General features: G+C 33.0%; 1 protein-coding gene across 1 annotated transcript; it reads left to right on the top strand.

Moving 5' to 3' along the window:
* Window positions 1-1149: 1149 nt before the first annotated feature.
* LOC111893583 (uncharacterized) lies at window positions 1150-13071 on the top strand. The gene is made up of 39 exons (XM_023889661.3): window positions 1150-1419; window positions 1514-1631; window positions 1731-1802; window positions 1887-2033; window positions 2130-2210; window positions 2292-2342; window positions 2446-2527; window positions 2625-2719; window positions 2793-2864; window positions 2948-3064; window positions 3372-3440; window positions 3507-3573; window positions 3666-3750; window positions 3839-3956; window positions 4067-4138; window positions 8046-8144; window positions 8233-8274; window positions 8369-8449; window positions 8546-8596; window positions 8702-8783; window positions 8849-8943; window positions 9020-9091; window positions 9182-9298; window positions 9555-9623; window positions 9700-9766; window positions 9861-9945; window positions 10030-10147; window positions 10258-10329; window positions 10413-10511; window positions 10592-10633; window positions 10730-10810; window positions 10893-10943; window positions 11048-11129; window positions 11200-11294; window positions 11370-11441; window positions 11528-11644; window positions 12158-12226; window positions 12302-12368; window positions 12462-13071. The coding sequence occupies exons 2-39, from the start codon at window positions 1530-1532 to the stop codon at window positions 12584-12586; spliced, it is 3180 nt and encodes a 1059-aa protein (XP_023745429.1). The 5' UTR covers window positions 1150-1419; window positions 1514-1529; the 3' UTR covers window positions 12587-13071.
* Window positions 13072-13617: the final 546 nt, after the last annotated feature.

Below are 13617 nucleotides of genomic sequence, written 5' to 3'. Positions count from 1 at the left end.
ATTACAATAGAGGTTGTTGGCATGAATCAAGGAAGCAAGTAATTAACTCATCTTTTATTATACTATCAACTAGCTTCTTCCATCTTATAGTAACAATTTGAAAGTTCCCAGACTTGACACCATATTCTAACAAGTTAAGAATTGAAGAACCTGTCTACAAGCTCTAAGATTAATAATGGTACAAACACCAGATTTTCAGAAACAATCGACCATGGAAACGGAAAGACATGGCCAACGACACAAAAAAACAAGATCTTGGCTTTGACGAAGATGAGGCAGAGGCAAGAGAAGGAGGCGACATATGAGTCAATGCGGGAGGTGGGTGGCAACAACGAGCATTAGGCAAGTAGTGAAACAGATGAGGAAAACCGGGAAAGGAATACTGAGACTTTAATTTTTTATATAAAAAATACAATTATTTGGTTAAATAGATTTGAAAGTATAAGTATATGGTAAATACTTTTCTAAAAGATAATATTTTGTGTAAAAACTTCAATTCTTATAGGTTTGAAGTGAATCATGTGAGAACTTGCATGCAAGCCATTGATGTAGAGTTATTTATTTATTTAGTAGTTGTGAGACTCATGTATTACATGGGTTAATATATATATATATATATATATATATATATATATATATATATATATATATATATGTATATAAATGTCTAAATATTTAAGAACTTTGGATTTTTAAGAAAATAAGAAAAATAATGAATTATTAAAATTGTTTTTTTATCTTTTAAATTTAAATAAATAAACAAATTAATTAATGAGCTTTAATTTATAAATTTTGAAATAAGAATATAAGTCTATTAATAAAATTGATATTTATTTATTACTAAATTTATTGTAATTATAACATTAAAGTATTATGTGAAATTTATCAAAATAAAAAAACCTATAAAATGCCATGTAGAAAAAAAATTAATTCGAAATAACCACAAAATCAAATTTGGCAGATTAAATGAAACGGTGACACGTAGCAAAAAAAAAAAAAAAAAAAAAAAAAAACCATTATTTATATTATTTATTAGAGTAGATTTTTGCAAATAATAATGCTTTTTTCCCCTTTTTTTCAAGCCGCGATTTTCGTTTTAAATCTAATTTCTTACGGTAATTCAAAAACAATGAAATCTATCTTCAAGGTGATCCGATTTTCTCTTTCCGGTGGTGAAAGAGCACGAAACTCGGCTAAGCTTTCCAAATCTTCATTTTTTTTGTGAACTCATTTGTTTCCTTGTTTTCGTTCTCCATAACATCCAATCTCCATCTTTTGATTGCATTTTTCACGTCTTTGAGCTTTTTGAGAAAGGTCATATCTGGAAAACCATCAAATTAAAGGAATTATTATCCCAAGTATTAATCACGATATCGTGTATGCCATCAATCAACAACCAGGAACTATAAAACGTGAAAGGTGGAGATCCGTAGTCTTTATGGTTCTTTTAATTTTCATATTTCTTTTTATTTGACATATTGACATCGATCTCCTTTCTTAATTTTCTCAATAGCGCACCAGAGATTGATATGGCGGAACTTGAAACACCCTTCTCAGCATCAAATCCAAATTCTGAAAAGCCCTCAAAAGCAAAATCTAAAGCAACTAATGAACCCGTAAAAATACAACTGGTATTAATTTATTTTCCTTCTTGATTGCATGCAAAATCTTTAACTGTACTTCACACATCTTTGTATGGAAGATTAGTTGATATTTCACGCTTTTTGCAGATTGAGCATAGGCGGGCATATAACTGTGAAACCATGCTTTCAAAGGTGAAGATACCATTGCCTGAATTGATGGTAAGCTAAAAACATTACGCATTTAATAAAAAATTAGGTTTTCTGATAAATGTTTTTGATGATTTTCGTTTTAAAACTGAACAGTGTTATGTCCTTGATTTTAACGATTCAGCAATGGATGTTGATAAGGTGGATAATATTCTAAAGTTCTTCCCTACAAAGGAGGAGATTGAACTAATTAAGGTGTATTTATATAAAGGGGAAAGGGAAAATTTGGGCAAATGTGAACAGGTATATAGTACTCATTCTCTGGATTTATATCATTAGCATGTTAATGAACTCATCGACCAAAATTTAAAAAATAAAAATTCTGATTTTTTGTAACAGTTCTTTATAGAGCTAATGAGAATTCCACGTTCAGAAGCTAAGCTCTCAGCTTTCTCTTATAAGTTACATTTTAATACACTGGTCGGTAGATATTATTCTTTTCATTTCCTGCGTTCTTATATTTACCTTATTTTAACATTACTGTTCTTTTTGCAAATTTAGGTTTCAGAACTTAACGATAGCCTAAACGTTGTATATTTATCAGCAGAACAGGCAAGTTATTAGTTATCTGTCAATTTAATTATGCAGTTATTCAGTAACAATAATATTGGATTAAATTTTACTTTTATATGTATGTTGATGGTGGTTATATTAGATTAGGAGTTCTATAAAGCTAAAGAGAGTCATGCAGACGATTCTTTCTCTTGGAAATGCTTTGAATCAAGGAACTACAAGAGGTGAGTTACTGATGTTTGTTTTTTTGTTTTTTTGGTTTTTTTTTTTTTGTTTTTTTTTGAAGTTACAGAAATTAGAACAAGTTGGTTTTGGTTTTAGGTGCTGCTGTTGGGTTCAGATTGGACAGCCTCTTGAAACTTAATGAAACGCGTGGCAGGAACAATAACATGACTCTCATGCATTATCTTTGTAAGGTAAGACATTTTATTTATTTATTTGTTTGTGTTTCTTTCACTTTGTTTATGATATCTTGTTGGATATGTTTAGGTGCTTGCAGACAAACTGCCTGAAGTCCTAGACTTTTCCATGGAAATTGGCAGCTTGGAACCTGCATCAAAGGTGATTTTTGTGGCATTCACATTTTTTTAATTAAAGTTATGTTAGTTTTGTTTTTGTTGATTAAAATGGTATATCTATTCCAGATACAGCTAAAAAACTTGGCAGAAGAGATGCTAGCGATTACAAAAGGACTAGAGAAAGCAGTCCAAGAAAAGAAATTGTGTAAAAAAGATGGACATATGTCTAAAAGATTTAGAAAGGTATGCACATAAAGTTGATAAGAGCCATAAATGTAACCTGTCAACGGAATTGGAATCTGAGGGAATTGGAATCCTAAGGAATTGCGGTTTATCATGCATTTGGTTGGCAGGAAATGGAATGAAATTAAATACTAATTATAAATATTGAATATTAACTTCCATTTCCCTGAGGGTGCTCCCTCTTTCTGAAAAAAATATTAACTTCCACCATGGTTTTAAGTTGATCCATTTGTTATTGGACTAGTTTGTAACCATGACTTGAACTTTATGTTTAAGTGACTGCTTTGTTTTTCTTTTCCTTGTTCAGACTCTGAAAAAGTTTCTTGCTTCTGCGAAACCTGAAGTAATGGCCCTGACTTCAATTTACTCTATGGTGGTATGTATCAAAAAGTCCTGTAGATTGCTATATGTTTCCCAATTTTTAAAACTGCACTTTTTATAGTGTAAAACTGTGGATGCGTTAATTATTTACTTTGGAGAAGACCCTACTCGTTGCCCATACGAAAAAGGTAATCAATCATCGAACAACCACTTTCATGAAAATATCTTCATGTTATCACTAATTGATCTCCAACTTCTACTTTTATGATAATGTTTACAGTTGTTGAAACTTTGCTTTTGTTTGTGAGAATGTTTAATCAAGCCCATGAAGAAAACTGCAAGCAAATAGAGGCGGAGTCTATATGGTTCTTTAATATATATTCCTATTTCTCTTCATTTGATATATTGACATCGATCTCCTACTAAGTTTTTCTTTCATAATTTTCTCATTAGGGCACCAGAGATCGATATGTCGGAACTTGAAACGCTGTTTTTGGAATCAAATCCAAATTCTGACAAGGCCTCAAAAGGAAAATCTAAAGCAGCTAATAAACCCAAAAAAGTACAACTGGTAATAAATTATTTTCCTTCTTGATTGTGTGCAAAATCTTTCACTGTACTTGTGGTTGACTTCACTCATCTTTGTCTGGAACATTCGTTGATATTTCACACTTGTTGCAGATTTCGCATACCCGGGCATATGACTGTGAAATCATGCTTTCAAAGGTGAAGACACCATTGCCTGAATTGATGGTAAGCTCAAAACATTTGAAACAAAGAGAATTTGAAAATTAAACTAAAAACTGCCACTATATTACATTCAGGGCTACAATTTATAGACAAGAATAAACATTGAAAGAACTCCTAATCTAGGCAAGCTAGCTATACAAATATTCACATTAAAAATAAAGATTCCCTTTGATAGATTTTTTGGGATCAATCATGATTCTGATTTGACTTTCCATTCCAACACTCCCCTCAAGTTGGTGAATGTATATCCCACATTCCCAACTTGGAAACATTGCATTTGAAATCTGTTTTCAGCAATGCTTTAGTGAACATGTCAGCTTCCTGCTGCTTTGCTGGTACATAGTTGAGACTGATGGTACCATTCTCTACTTCAGTCTTGATGAAATTTCTGTCTATTCGAACATGCTTCATTCTGTCGTGTTGAATAGGATTATGGACAATTGCAATTGTGGGTTTACTATCACTATTCAACTTCATTAGACCATCAACATCTATTTTAAGATCTTCCAGCAGCCTTTTAATCCAGATTAGCTCACAAATCCCTTGAGATATTGCCCTATACTTTGCTTCAGCACTGCTTCTAGCTACCACAGTTTGTTTCATACTTCTCCAAGTTACTATGTTTACCCATACTTTGGCATCAGTTGAGCCTCCCCAATCTGCATCAGCAAACCCTTCAATGTTTCGTTGTTCATTTTTCTTAAAAAAATATTCCCTTCAGGTGTGCCTTTCAAATACCGTAGAATTTGTTGAACAACTTCATAGGTAAATTAACTTACCTACAAGGCGTTGGTACTGCTCTCGATCAACTGGAGGGTCATTATTGCTGATTTTAGATGTCCAGTTTTGCTCTTGAGGAGTACTTGCTGGTTTACATCCAAGTTTTCCTGTTTCTTTCAAAAGGTCGAGAACATATCTTCGTTGGGACACAGATATTCCTTGCTTGCTTCGAGCAACTTGCATTCAAGAAAATATTGTAACTTTCCAAGGTCCTTAACCTTAAACAAGGATTGTAACCTTCTTTTCAAGTTCTCAATCCCGTGAATATCATCCCCAGTGATGATCACATTGTCTACATACACAAGTAATATCGACTTCTTACCATCACTAGACTGTTGGAATGGAAATTAAGGGATCCCAATGGATTTCTTCACTAAGGTTTGCCCCCCCAAGAGATGTAGTGGGATAAAAACTTTGTGTTTCACAAAATGTGACATCACAAGTTACAAACATCCTTTTTAAAGATGGACAATAACACTTATATCCTTTTTTAGTTGACGAGTATCCCAAAAAAATGCATTTGATAGCTTTAGGATCTAATTTCCCTCGAGATGGACTTGTATTGTAAACAAAGGTTTTACACCCAAAGACACATGGCAAAAGAGAGTTTAGAACTCTCAGTTTAGGGAAACATTTTTGAAGACTTTGTATTGGGGTTGAGAAATCAAGAACTTTTGAAGGGAGCCTATTAATTAAATAGGCAGCAGTAAGCACAGCTTCACCCCAGAAAGAGTGAGGGACATAACAGTTTATCATGATAGCCCTAGACACTTCAAGAAGATGACGGTTTTTTCTCTCAGCCACTCCATTTTGTTGTGGAGTTTTTGTACAATAAGATGGGTGGAGAATGCCATGTTCAGTTAGATAAGCTTTGAGATCATTAGCAAAAGACTCTTCGCTATTGCCAGATCGAAGGGCATGGATTCTGGATTGGAACACATTTTCTACATGCTTGTGGAATTTTTTAAAAATTTCACCACAATCAGATTTGTTTATTAATACATACACCCAACAAGCATGTGTATGGCCATCGATGAATGTGATGAACCATCGGGATCCATTTATGTTAAGAGTATGGGATGGGCCCCACATATCACTATAAACAATACTGAATAGTTGGGATGGTTGATATGCATGGCTTGGGTATGTATTTCTGGTTTGTTTAGCAAAGAACACAACTTTCACATTGAAACCCAGAACAATCTTTATTGATGAATAGTTTTGGATTCAAACGACGCAAGTAATCAAAACTAGGATAACCTAAACGTTGATGCCATAACAAAACATTAGACTTAGAAGTAACAGAAAGAGAAAGGTGTTTAGGGTAATGTGACATGAATGAAGAGCCTGTGAAGTAGTAGAGATTGTTGTATTCTTTAGCTATGCCAATCATCTTCCCCGAAGAATGCTCCTGAAATTAACAATGTGTAGGAAAACAAGTTACTATACAGTTCTGATCTTTAAGAAGTTTAATGACTGACATTAAATTAAACCGGAGGTTTGGCACATATAAAACTGAATTTAGTTTTACATCATCATAGATAGCACTACCTATTCCGGTAACACGAGAGACTTTTCCATCAGCAACTGTTACAGTAATGTAATTGGTGCTTGGTTTAAAGTCTTTTAGTAAATTTTTACTCCCAGTCATATGATCAGAAGCACCAGTATCAACAATCCATGCTTCAAAGGATCCATTTTTTAGTAGAAAAGAAGGTATTTGTTTACCTTGTTGTGCCCCATTACCTAATGGAGTGGAGGATGAACTAGTGGATTGTAAGAGTGACCTGAGTACTTCCAATTGATCTGCTGTAAAAGGGTTGGGAGAAGAATTATTTTCTTATGAAGTCTTTGCAACATGTGCAGATGCGGTTTTGGATTGTACCCTTCGAGGAGTCCAGTTTGCGGGCTTTCTGTGAAGGCCCCAACATTGGTCCTTTGTATGATACAACTTCTTTTAGTGTTCACACCAGACTTTGGCGTTTGAAGACTTAGAATTCTTTTGTCCTTCTGATATGTAGGCAGCAAGGGCAGAACCTTCAATATCGATACTTGTTGGGGGTATGTAGCATCACCTTCTTGCAAATTTCTTCTCGTCGAACTTCTGCAAATACTTCTCAAAGAGAGGGAAGTGGTTTGGTGCCAAGGATTCTGCCCCTAACCTCGTCTAGTTTTTTGTTGAGATCTTGAAGGAAATCAAAGATTCTATCTTTTTCAAGCATTTTTGCATGAAGAGCATCGTCTTGAGGACATGACCAGTTTATGTTGTAAAACACATCTATCTCCTGCCACAATTCTGTTAGAACATTGTAGTATTTAGTAACCGATCGTCCTCCTTGGTTGGTATTCCGAAGAGCTGAACGAATCTCAAAACACTGTGAGGTGTTTTCAAGATCGGAATACATTTCTTGGACAACTATCCAGATTTAATGAGCTGTGTTATAATAGAGATAGGTTCTTCCAATATTCGGGTTCATAGAATTAACCAACCACGCCATGACAATGGAGTTTTCTGCCTCCCATACTTTGTAGTGAGCAGCATCCTTTTGGTCCGGGGCTTTAGTTTCATTGGTATGGTACCCGGTCTTCCCTTTCCCTCTGATGACAAGAAGAACCGATTGAAACCATTAACGGAAATTCAATCCATTAAGTTTATGTTGGGTAATTTGAAGAGAGAGATTGATATCAGATGGTGGAAAAAGAGATGAATTTGGGTTTGAAGACGGATGGGTGGTAGATGATTAAACATAGCCCGTCATTATGGTGGGAAAAGAAAAATCAAGAATAAGATGATCACAAATGGTTATTTGGCATCAACAACTTTAGCCGGCAGAGGTTGCATAGCTCTTATACCATGAAACAAAGAGAATTTGAAAATTAAACTAAAAACTGCCACTATATTACATTCAAGGCTACAATTTATAGACAAGAATAAACATGGAAAGAACTCCTAATCTAGGCAAGCTAGCTATACAAATATTCACATTAAAAATAAAGATTCCTTTTGACAGATTTTTAGGGATCAATCATGATTCTGATTTGACTTTCCATTCCAACAACATTATGTATTAATTCTTAACTTAGGTTTTCTGATAAACATTTTTATTGCTTTAGTTTTGAAACGTAACAGGAACATGTCCTTAATTTGGATGAATTACCAATGGATGTTGATCAGGTGGATAGACTTATAAAGTTCTGTCCTACAAAGAAGGAGATGGAACTACTTAAGGTGTATTTATAATTTACATTTTACATTAACTTATATATCCACATTTTTTGTCATAATATAACTAACATTTTGTAATTTGTATGCTTAGGGCTATAAAGGAGAAATGGAAAAATTGGGCAAATGTGAACTGGTATAAAATACCCATTTTCTAGATTCATATCATTAGCATGTTAATGAACTTGGGACGGAGATCTAAAAAATTAATTTCTGAGTTTTTGTAACAGTTCTTTATAGAGCTAATGAGAGTTCCACGTGCAGAAGCTAAGCTCACAGTTTTCTCTTATAAGTTACAGTATAGTACACTGGTCAGGAGATATTATTCTTTGCATTTCCTGCTTTCTTACTTTTAGCGTATTTTAACTTCACTTTTTTTTTTTTTTTTTTTTTTTTTTCAAATTTAGGTTACAGAACTTAGAGAAAAGCTAAACGTTTTGTATTTATCAGTAGAACAGGCAAGTTTTTAGTTATCTGTCACTTTAATAAAGCAGTTCTTCAGTGACAATATAATTTGATTAAATTTTACTTATTTTCATGTATGTTGCTGGTGGTTATATCAGATAAGGAGTTCTGTAAAGTTAAAGAGAGTCATGCAGACAATTCTTTCTCTTGGAAATGCTTTGAATGAGGGAACTAAAATAGGTGAGTTACTACTGTTCCTTCTTTTTGGAGTTACAAAAATTAGAATAACATGGTTTTGGTTTTAGGTTTTGCCGTTGGGTTCAGATTGCATACTCTCCTAAAACTTAACGAAACACATGTGAGGAGCAATAAAATGACTCCCCTGCACTATCTTTGTAAAGTAAGATTTTTATTTATTTATTTTGTGTGTGTTTCTTTCACTTTGTTTATGGTAACTGTTGTGTGGGATATGTTAGGTGATTGCAGACAAACTGCCTGAAGTCCTAGACTTTTCCAAGGAACTTGGCAGTTTAGAACCTGCAACAAAGGTGATATATCCCTGTGGGATTTACGTTTTTCCTTAAATGAAAGTTATGTTAGTTTCGTTTTTGCTGATTAAAATGATATATGTATTCCAGATACAGCTAAAAATCATGGCAGAAGAGATGATGGCGATTACAAAAGGACTAGACCAAGTAGTCCGAGAAAAGAAATTGTGTAAAAAAGATGGACAAGTGTCTAACCGTTTTTGGAAGGTATCCACATAAAGTTGATAAGAGCCATTAATGTAACCTTTCAACCGAATTGGAATCCCAAGGGATTGCGGTTTATCATGCGTTTAGTTGGCAGGAAAAAAATTAAATTAAATAATAAATATCGAATACCTTTTTTCATTTTCACTTATATATATATATATATATATATATATATATATATATATATATATATATATATATATATTATGTGGGTATTTTGGTCCTTCAGGTGACTGTTTTATTTTTCCGTGTTCAGATTCTGAAAGAGTTTCTTGCTTTTGCGGAACCTGAAGTAAGGTCCCTGGCTTCACTTTACTCTCGGATGGTATGTATCAAAAAATTCCATTAAATACAAATATGGCCATATGTTTCTCAGTTCTTAAAATTGCACTTTTTAATAGGGTAAAAGTGAGTATTCATTAATTATTTACTTTGGAGAAGACCCTAAAAAATGCCTATATGAAAATGGTAATCAAACTTCAGAACAACTTATGTTCATGATAATATCTTCACGTGATCACTCATTGATCTCCAACTTCTACTTTTATTATAATGTTTACAGTTGTTGAAACTTTGCTGAAGTTTGTGAGAATGTTTGATTTAGCCCATCAAGAAAACTGCAAGCAAATAAAGGCGGAGTCTATATGGTTCTTTAATATACCTACATCTGTTTATTTGATATATTGACATCCATCTCCTACTAAGTTTTTCTTTCTTCATTTCCTCATTAGGGCACCAGAGATTGATATGTCGAAACTTGAAACACTCTTTTCAGCATCAAATCCAAATTCTGACAAGGCCTCAAAAGGAAAATTTAAAGCAGCTAAGAAAACCAAAAAAGTACAACTGGTAATAATTTATTCTCCTTCTTGATTGTGTGCAAAATCTTCAAGTGTACTTGTGGTTGACTTCACACATCTTTGTATGTAGCATATGTTGATATTTCACGCTTGTTCCAGATTTCGCATAGCAGGGCATATACCTGTGAAATCATGCTTTCAAAGGTGAAGACACCATTCCCTGAATTGATGGTAAGCTCAAAACATTATGTATTTACTCGAAAATTAGATTTTGTGATATATATTTTTAATGCTCTAGTTTTGAAAGTTAACAGGAACAAGTCCTTAATTTGGATGAATTAGCAATGGATGTTGATCAGGTGGATAGCCTTATAAAGTTATGTCCTACAAAGGAGGAAATGGAACTACTTAAGGTGTATTAACAATTAATATTTTACATTATATTTTATATCCATATTTATTTTGTAAAATAACTAATATTTTCTATGCTTAGGGCTATAAAGGAGAAAGGGAAAAATTGGGCAAATGTGAACAGGTATATAGTACTCATTTTCTGGATTTATATCATTAGTATGTTAATGAACTCGGGGACCGAAATTTAAAAACTTAAATTTCTGATTTCTTGTAACAGTTCTTTATAGAGCTAATGAGAATTCCACGTGCAGAAGCTAAGCTCACAGTTTTCTCTTATAAGTTACAGTTTAGTAAATTGGTAAGGAGATATTATTCTTTGCATTTCCTGCTTTCTCATATTTACTGTATTTTAACTTTACTGTTCCTTTTTGCAAATTTAGGTTTCAGATCTTAGGAATTGTGTAAACGTTGTATATTTATCAGTAGAACAGGCAAGTTGTTAGTCATCTGTCACTTTAATTATGCACTTGTTTAGTGACAATAAGATCAGATTAAATTTTACTTCTTTTATATATGTTGATGGTGGTTATATCAGCTTATTAGTTCTGTAAAGTTGAGGAGAGTCATGCAGACAATTCTTTCTCTTGGAAATGCTTTGAACCAGGGAACTACAAGAGGTGAGTTACTGCTACTACTTTTTTTTTTATTATTATTATTTGGAGTTACAGAAAATTGTTTTGGTTTTAGGAGCTGCTGTTAAGTTCAGACTGGATAGCTTCCTAAAACTCAACACAACGTGTGCCTGGAGTAATAAAACAACTCTCATGCATTATCTTTGTAAGGTAAGATTTTTTTATTTATTTGTTTGTGTTTCTTTCATTTTGTTTATGGTATCTGTGTTGGATATATATGTTTAGGTGCTTGCAGACAAACTGCCTGAAGTCCTAGACTTTTCCAAGGAACTTGGCAGTTTGGAACCTGCATCAAAGGTGATCCTTCTGGGATTTACATTTTTCCTTAAATTGAAGTTATGTTAGTTTTGTTTTTGCTGATTAAAATGATATATCTATTCCAGATACAGTTAAAAATCATGGCAGAAGAGATGCAGGCGATTACAAAAGGACTAGACAAAGTAGTCCAAGAAAAGAAATTGTGTAAAAAGGATGGACATGTGTCTAATCGTTTTCGGCAGGTATGCACATAAAGTTGATAAGAGCCATAAATGGAATATGTGGAAGGAATTGGAATTTGAGGGGATTGTGATCCCAAGGAATTGCAGTTTTTCATGCAATTTGTTGGCAGGAAATAGAATGGAATTCAATATTAAATATTGAATATCTATTTCATTTATAACCTTTATATATGATGATGATGATGAGGATATTTTGGTCCTTCAATAAGAAAAAATAATGGAATGGAATTGTATTCCATCTATTTGGCAACCAAACACGTAATGGAATGGAATCTCAAATCATACATCTGAACTTCCAACCAAACTTGCTTTTCTTATATCATGGGCTACCATTAACTTCCACTGATAATAATTCTCCTTAGGGTGCTCCCTCTTTCTCAAAAAAAATAAAAAACCATTAACTTCCACCATGGTTATAAGTTAATCCACAGGTTATTGGACTTTTTGTACCTGTGACTTTAACTTCACGTTTAAGTGACTGTTAACTATTTTATTTTTGTTTTCCATGTTCAGTCTCTTCAACAGTTTCTTGCTTTTGCGGAACCTGATGTAAAGTCCCTGGTCACACTTTACTCTGGGGTGGTATGTATCTCAAATTCCTGTAAATACAAAGATTGCTATACATTTCCCCAATTTTTAAAACTTTATTTTTTATAGCATAAAACTGTGGATACATTAATTATTTACTTTGGAGAAGATCCTGTTCGTTGCCCATATGAAAAAGGTAATCAATCATCAAAACGACCTACTTTCGTGATATTATCTTCACGTGATCACTAGTTGATCTCCAACTTCTGTTTTATGATAATGTTTACAGTTGTTACAACTTTGCTTTTGTTTGTGAGAAATTTTAATCAAGCCCGTGAGGACAACTGCAAGCAAATAGAGGCGGAGAAAAAGGCGGCACAGGAAGTTCTAAGTGCAGAATCACATCAAAATTGAGTCGGAACTGATAAGAAATAAAACTCCCAATAGAAAGTGGTTTTGAAGAAGAAGGGTTTTCATGGTGAATTTCTGCAATGTAAAGTCGTATAATTAATACCACAGTTTTTTCTGCAACTGATAGCCCTGCCCCTGCAGGAGCATCACCAGACTGAAGGTTAGTTTTGATTATCGAAATTTTATCAAGAACTTGATAAGATTTTATGTCAATTTGTTTTTCCATTTTATGATGAATTTGATGTATCCGCACCAAAGAGAAATGGGTGTGAGTAAATTTTTGCGGTTCGCAGCTTTTAAATATTTAGGAAACTTAATTAGTGTTGCAGCTGAAATGGTAGGATGTAGAAAATTTGGTAATGTTTTAATGTGATTGCATTCTAGCTCTCACCGATTGTGTAGAAAATTTGAGTTAAAGCTATTAGATTTTCTAGTTCTTTAAGGTGGAGTTTGGTGGTTGTACAGTACTGGGCAAAAATATACATAAGGTGTTTGGCATTAAAGTTGCACCTTAATATATATATATATATATATATATATATATATATATATATATATATATATATATATATATATATATATATATATATATATATAGGGCTAGGCTAGGTTATAACGTGGATGGTAAGTATTATGTGGATGTAAGAATGAATGTGGACCAAAATTTTAAAATACATATTCTAATAAAATACATATTCTGATTGAATGAACATTTTGAAAAATAACAAATTTTTGAATCATGAGTTGAAGAATAATAATATTCATTCTGACAAACAACAATATACATTCTTTAATGACTTATAACAAACATGAAAAATATAAATACATTCTAAAAGAATAATACCAAATTTCATTCATTCTCTAAGTAATGTCAACCATTCATATGAAAAAGATATATGCAATTTTTGAAAGTACAAAAACTGATATAAAATTTAAGAATGCATGCTACCAGATTTCTTCTTAAAGAAGGAATGGTGTTGTTTTTGTAAGGTGGACCCTTTTATTCTGAAAGAATATTGTTGTTTATGTAAGGT

The sequence above is a fragment of the Lactuca sativa genome, chromosome 8 (assembly GCF_002870075.4).
Source record: "Lactuca sativa cultivar Salinas chromosome 8, Lsat_Salinas_v11, whole genome shotgun sequence".
NCBI classification, from domain to species: domain Eukaryota; kingdom Viridiplantae; phylum Streptophyta; class Magnoliopsida; order Asterales; family Asteraceae; genus Lactuca; species Lactuca sativa.
This window is presented reverse-complemented; position numbering and strand designations above follow the sequence as displayed.

Excerpts from the sequence above, each read along its gene's own strand:
- LOC111893583 (XM_023889661.3), top strand. The coding sequence starts at position 1,530 with ATGGCGGAACTTGAAACACCCTTCTCAGCATCAAATCCAAATTCTGAA. Across the intron at positions 3,957-4,066 it reads AACCCAAAAAAGTACAACTG|ATTTCGCATACCCGGGCATA; the intron begins GTAATAAATTAT and ends CACTTGTTGCAG. Across the intron at positions 10,148-10,257 it reads AAACCAAAAAAGTACAACTG|ATTTCGCATAGCAGGGCATA; the intron begins GTAATAATTTAT and ends CGCTTGTTCCAG.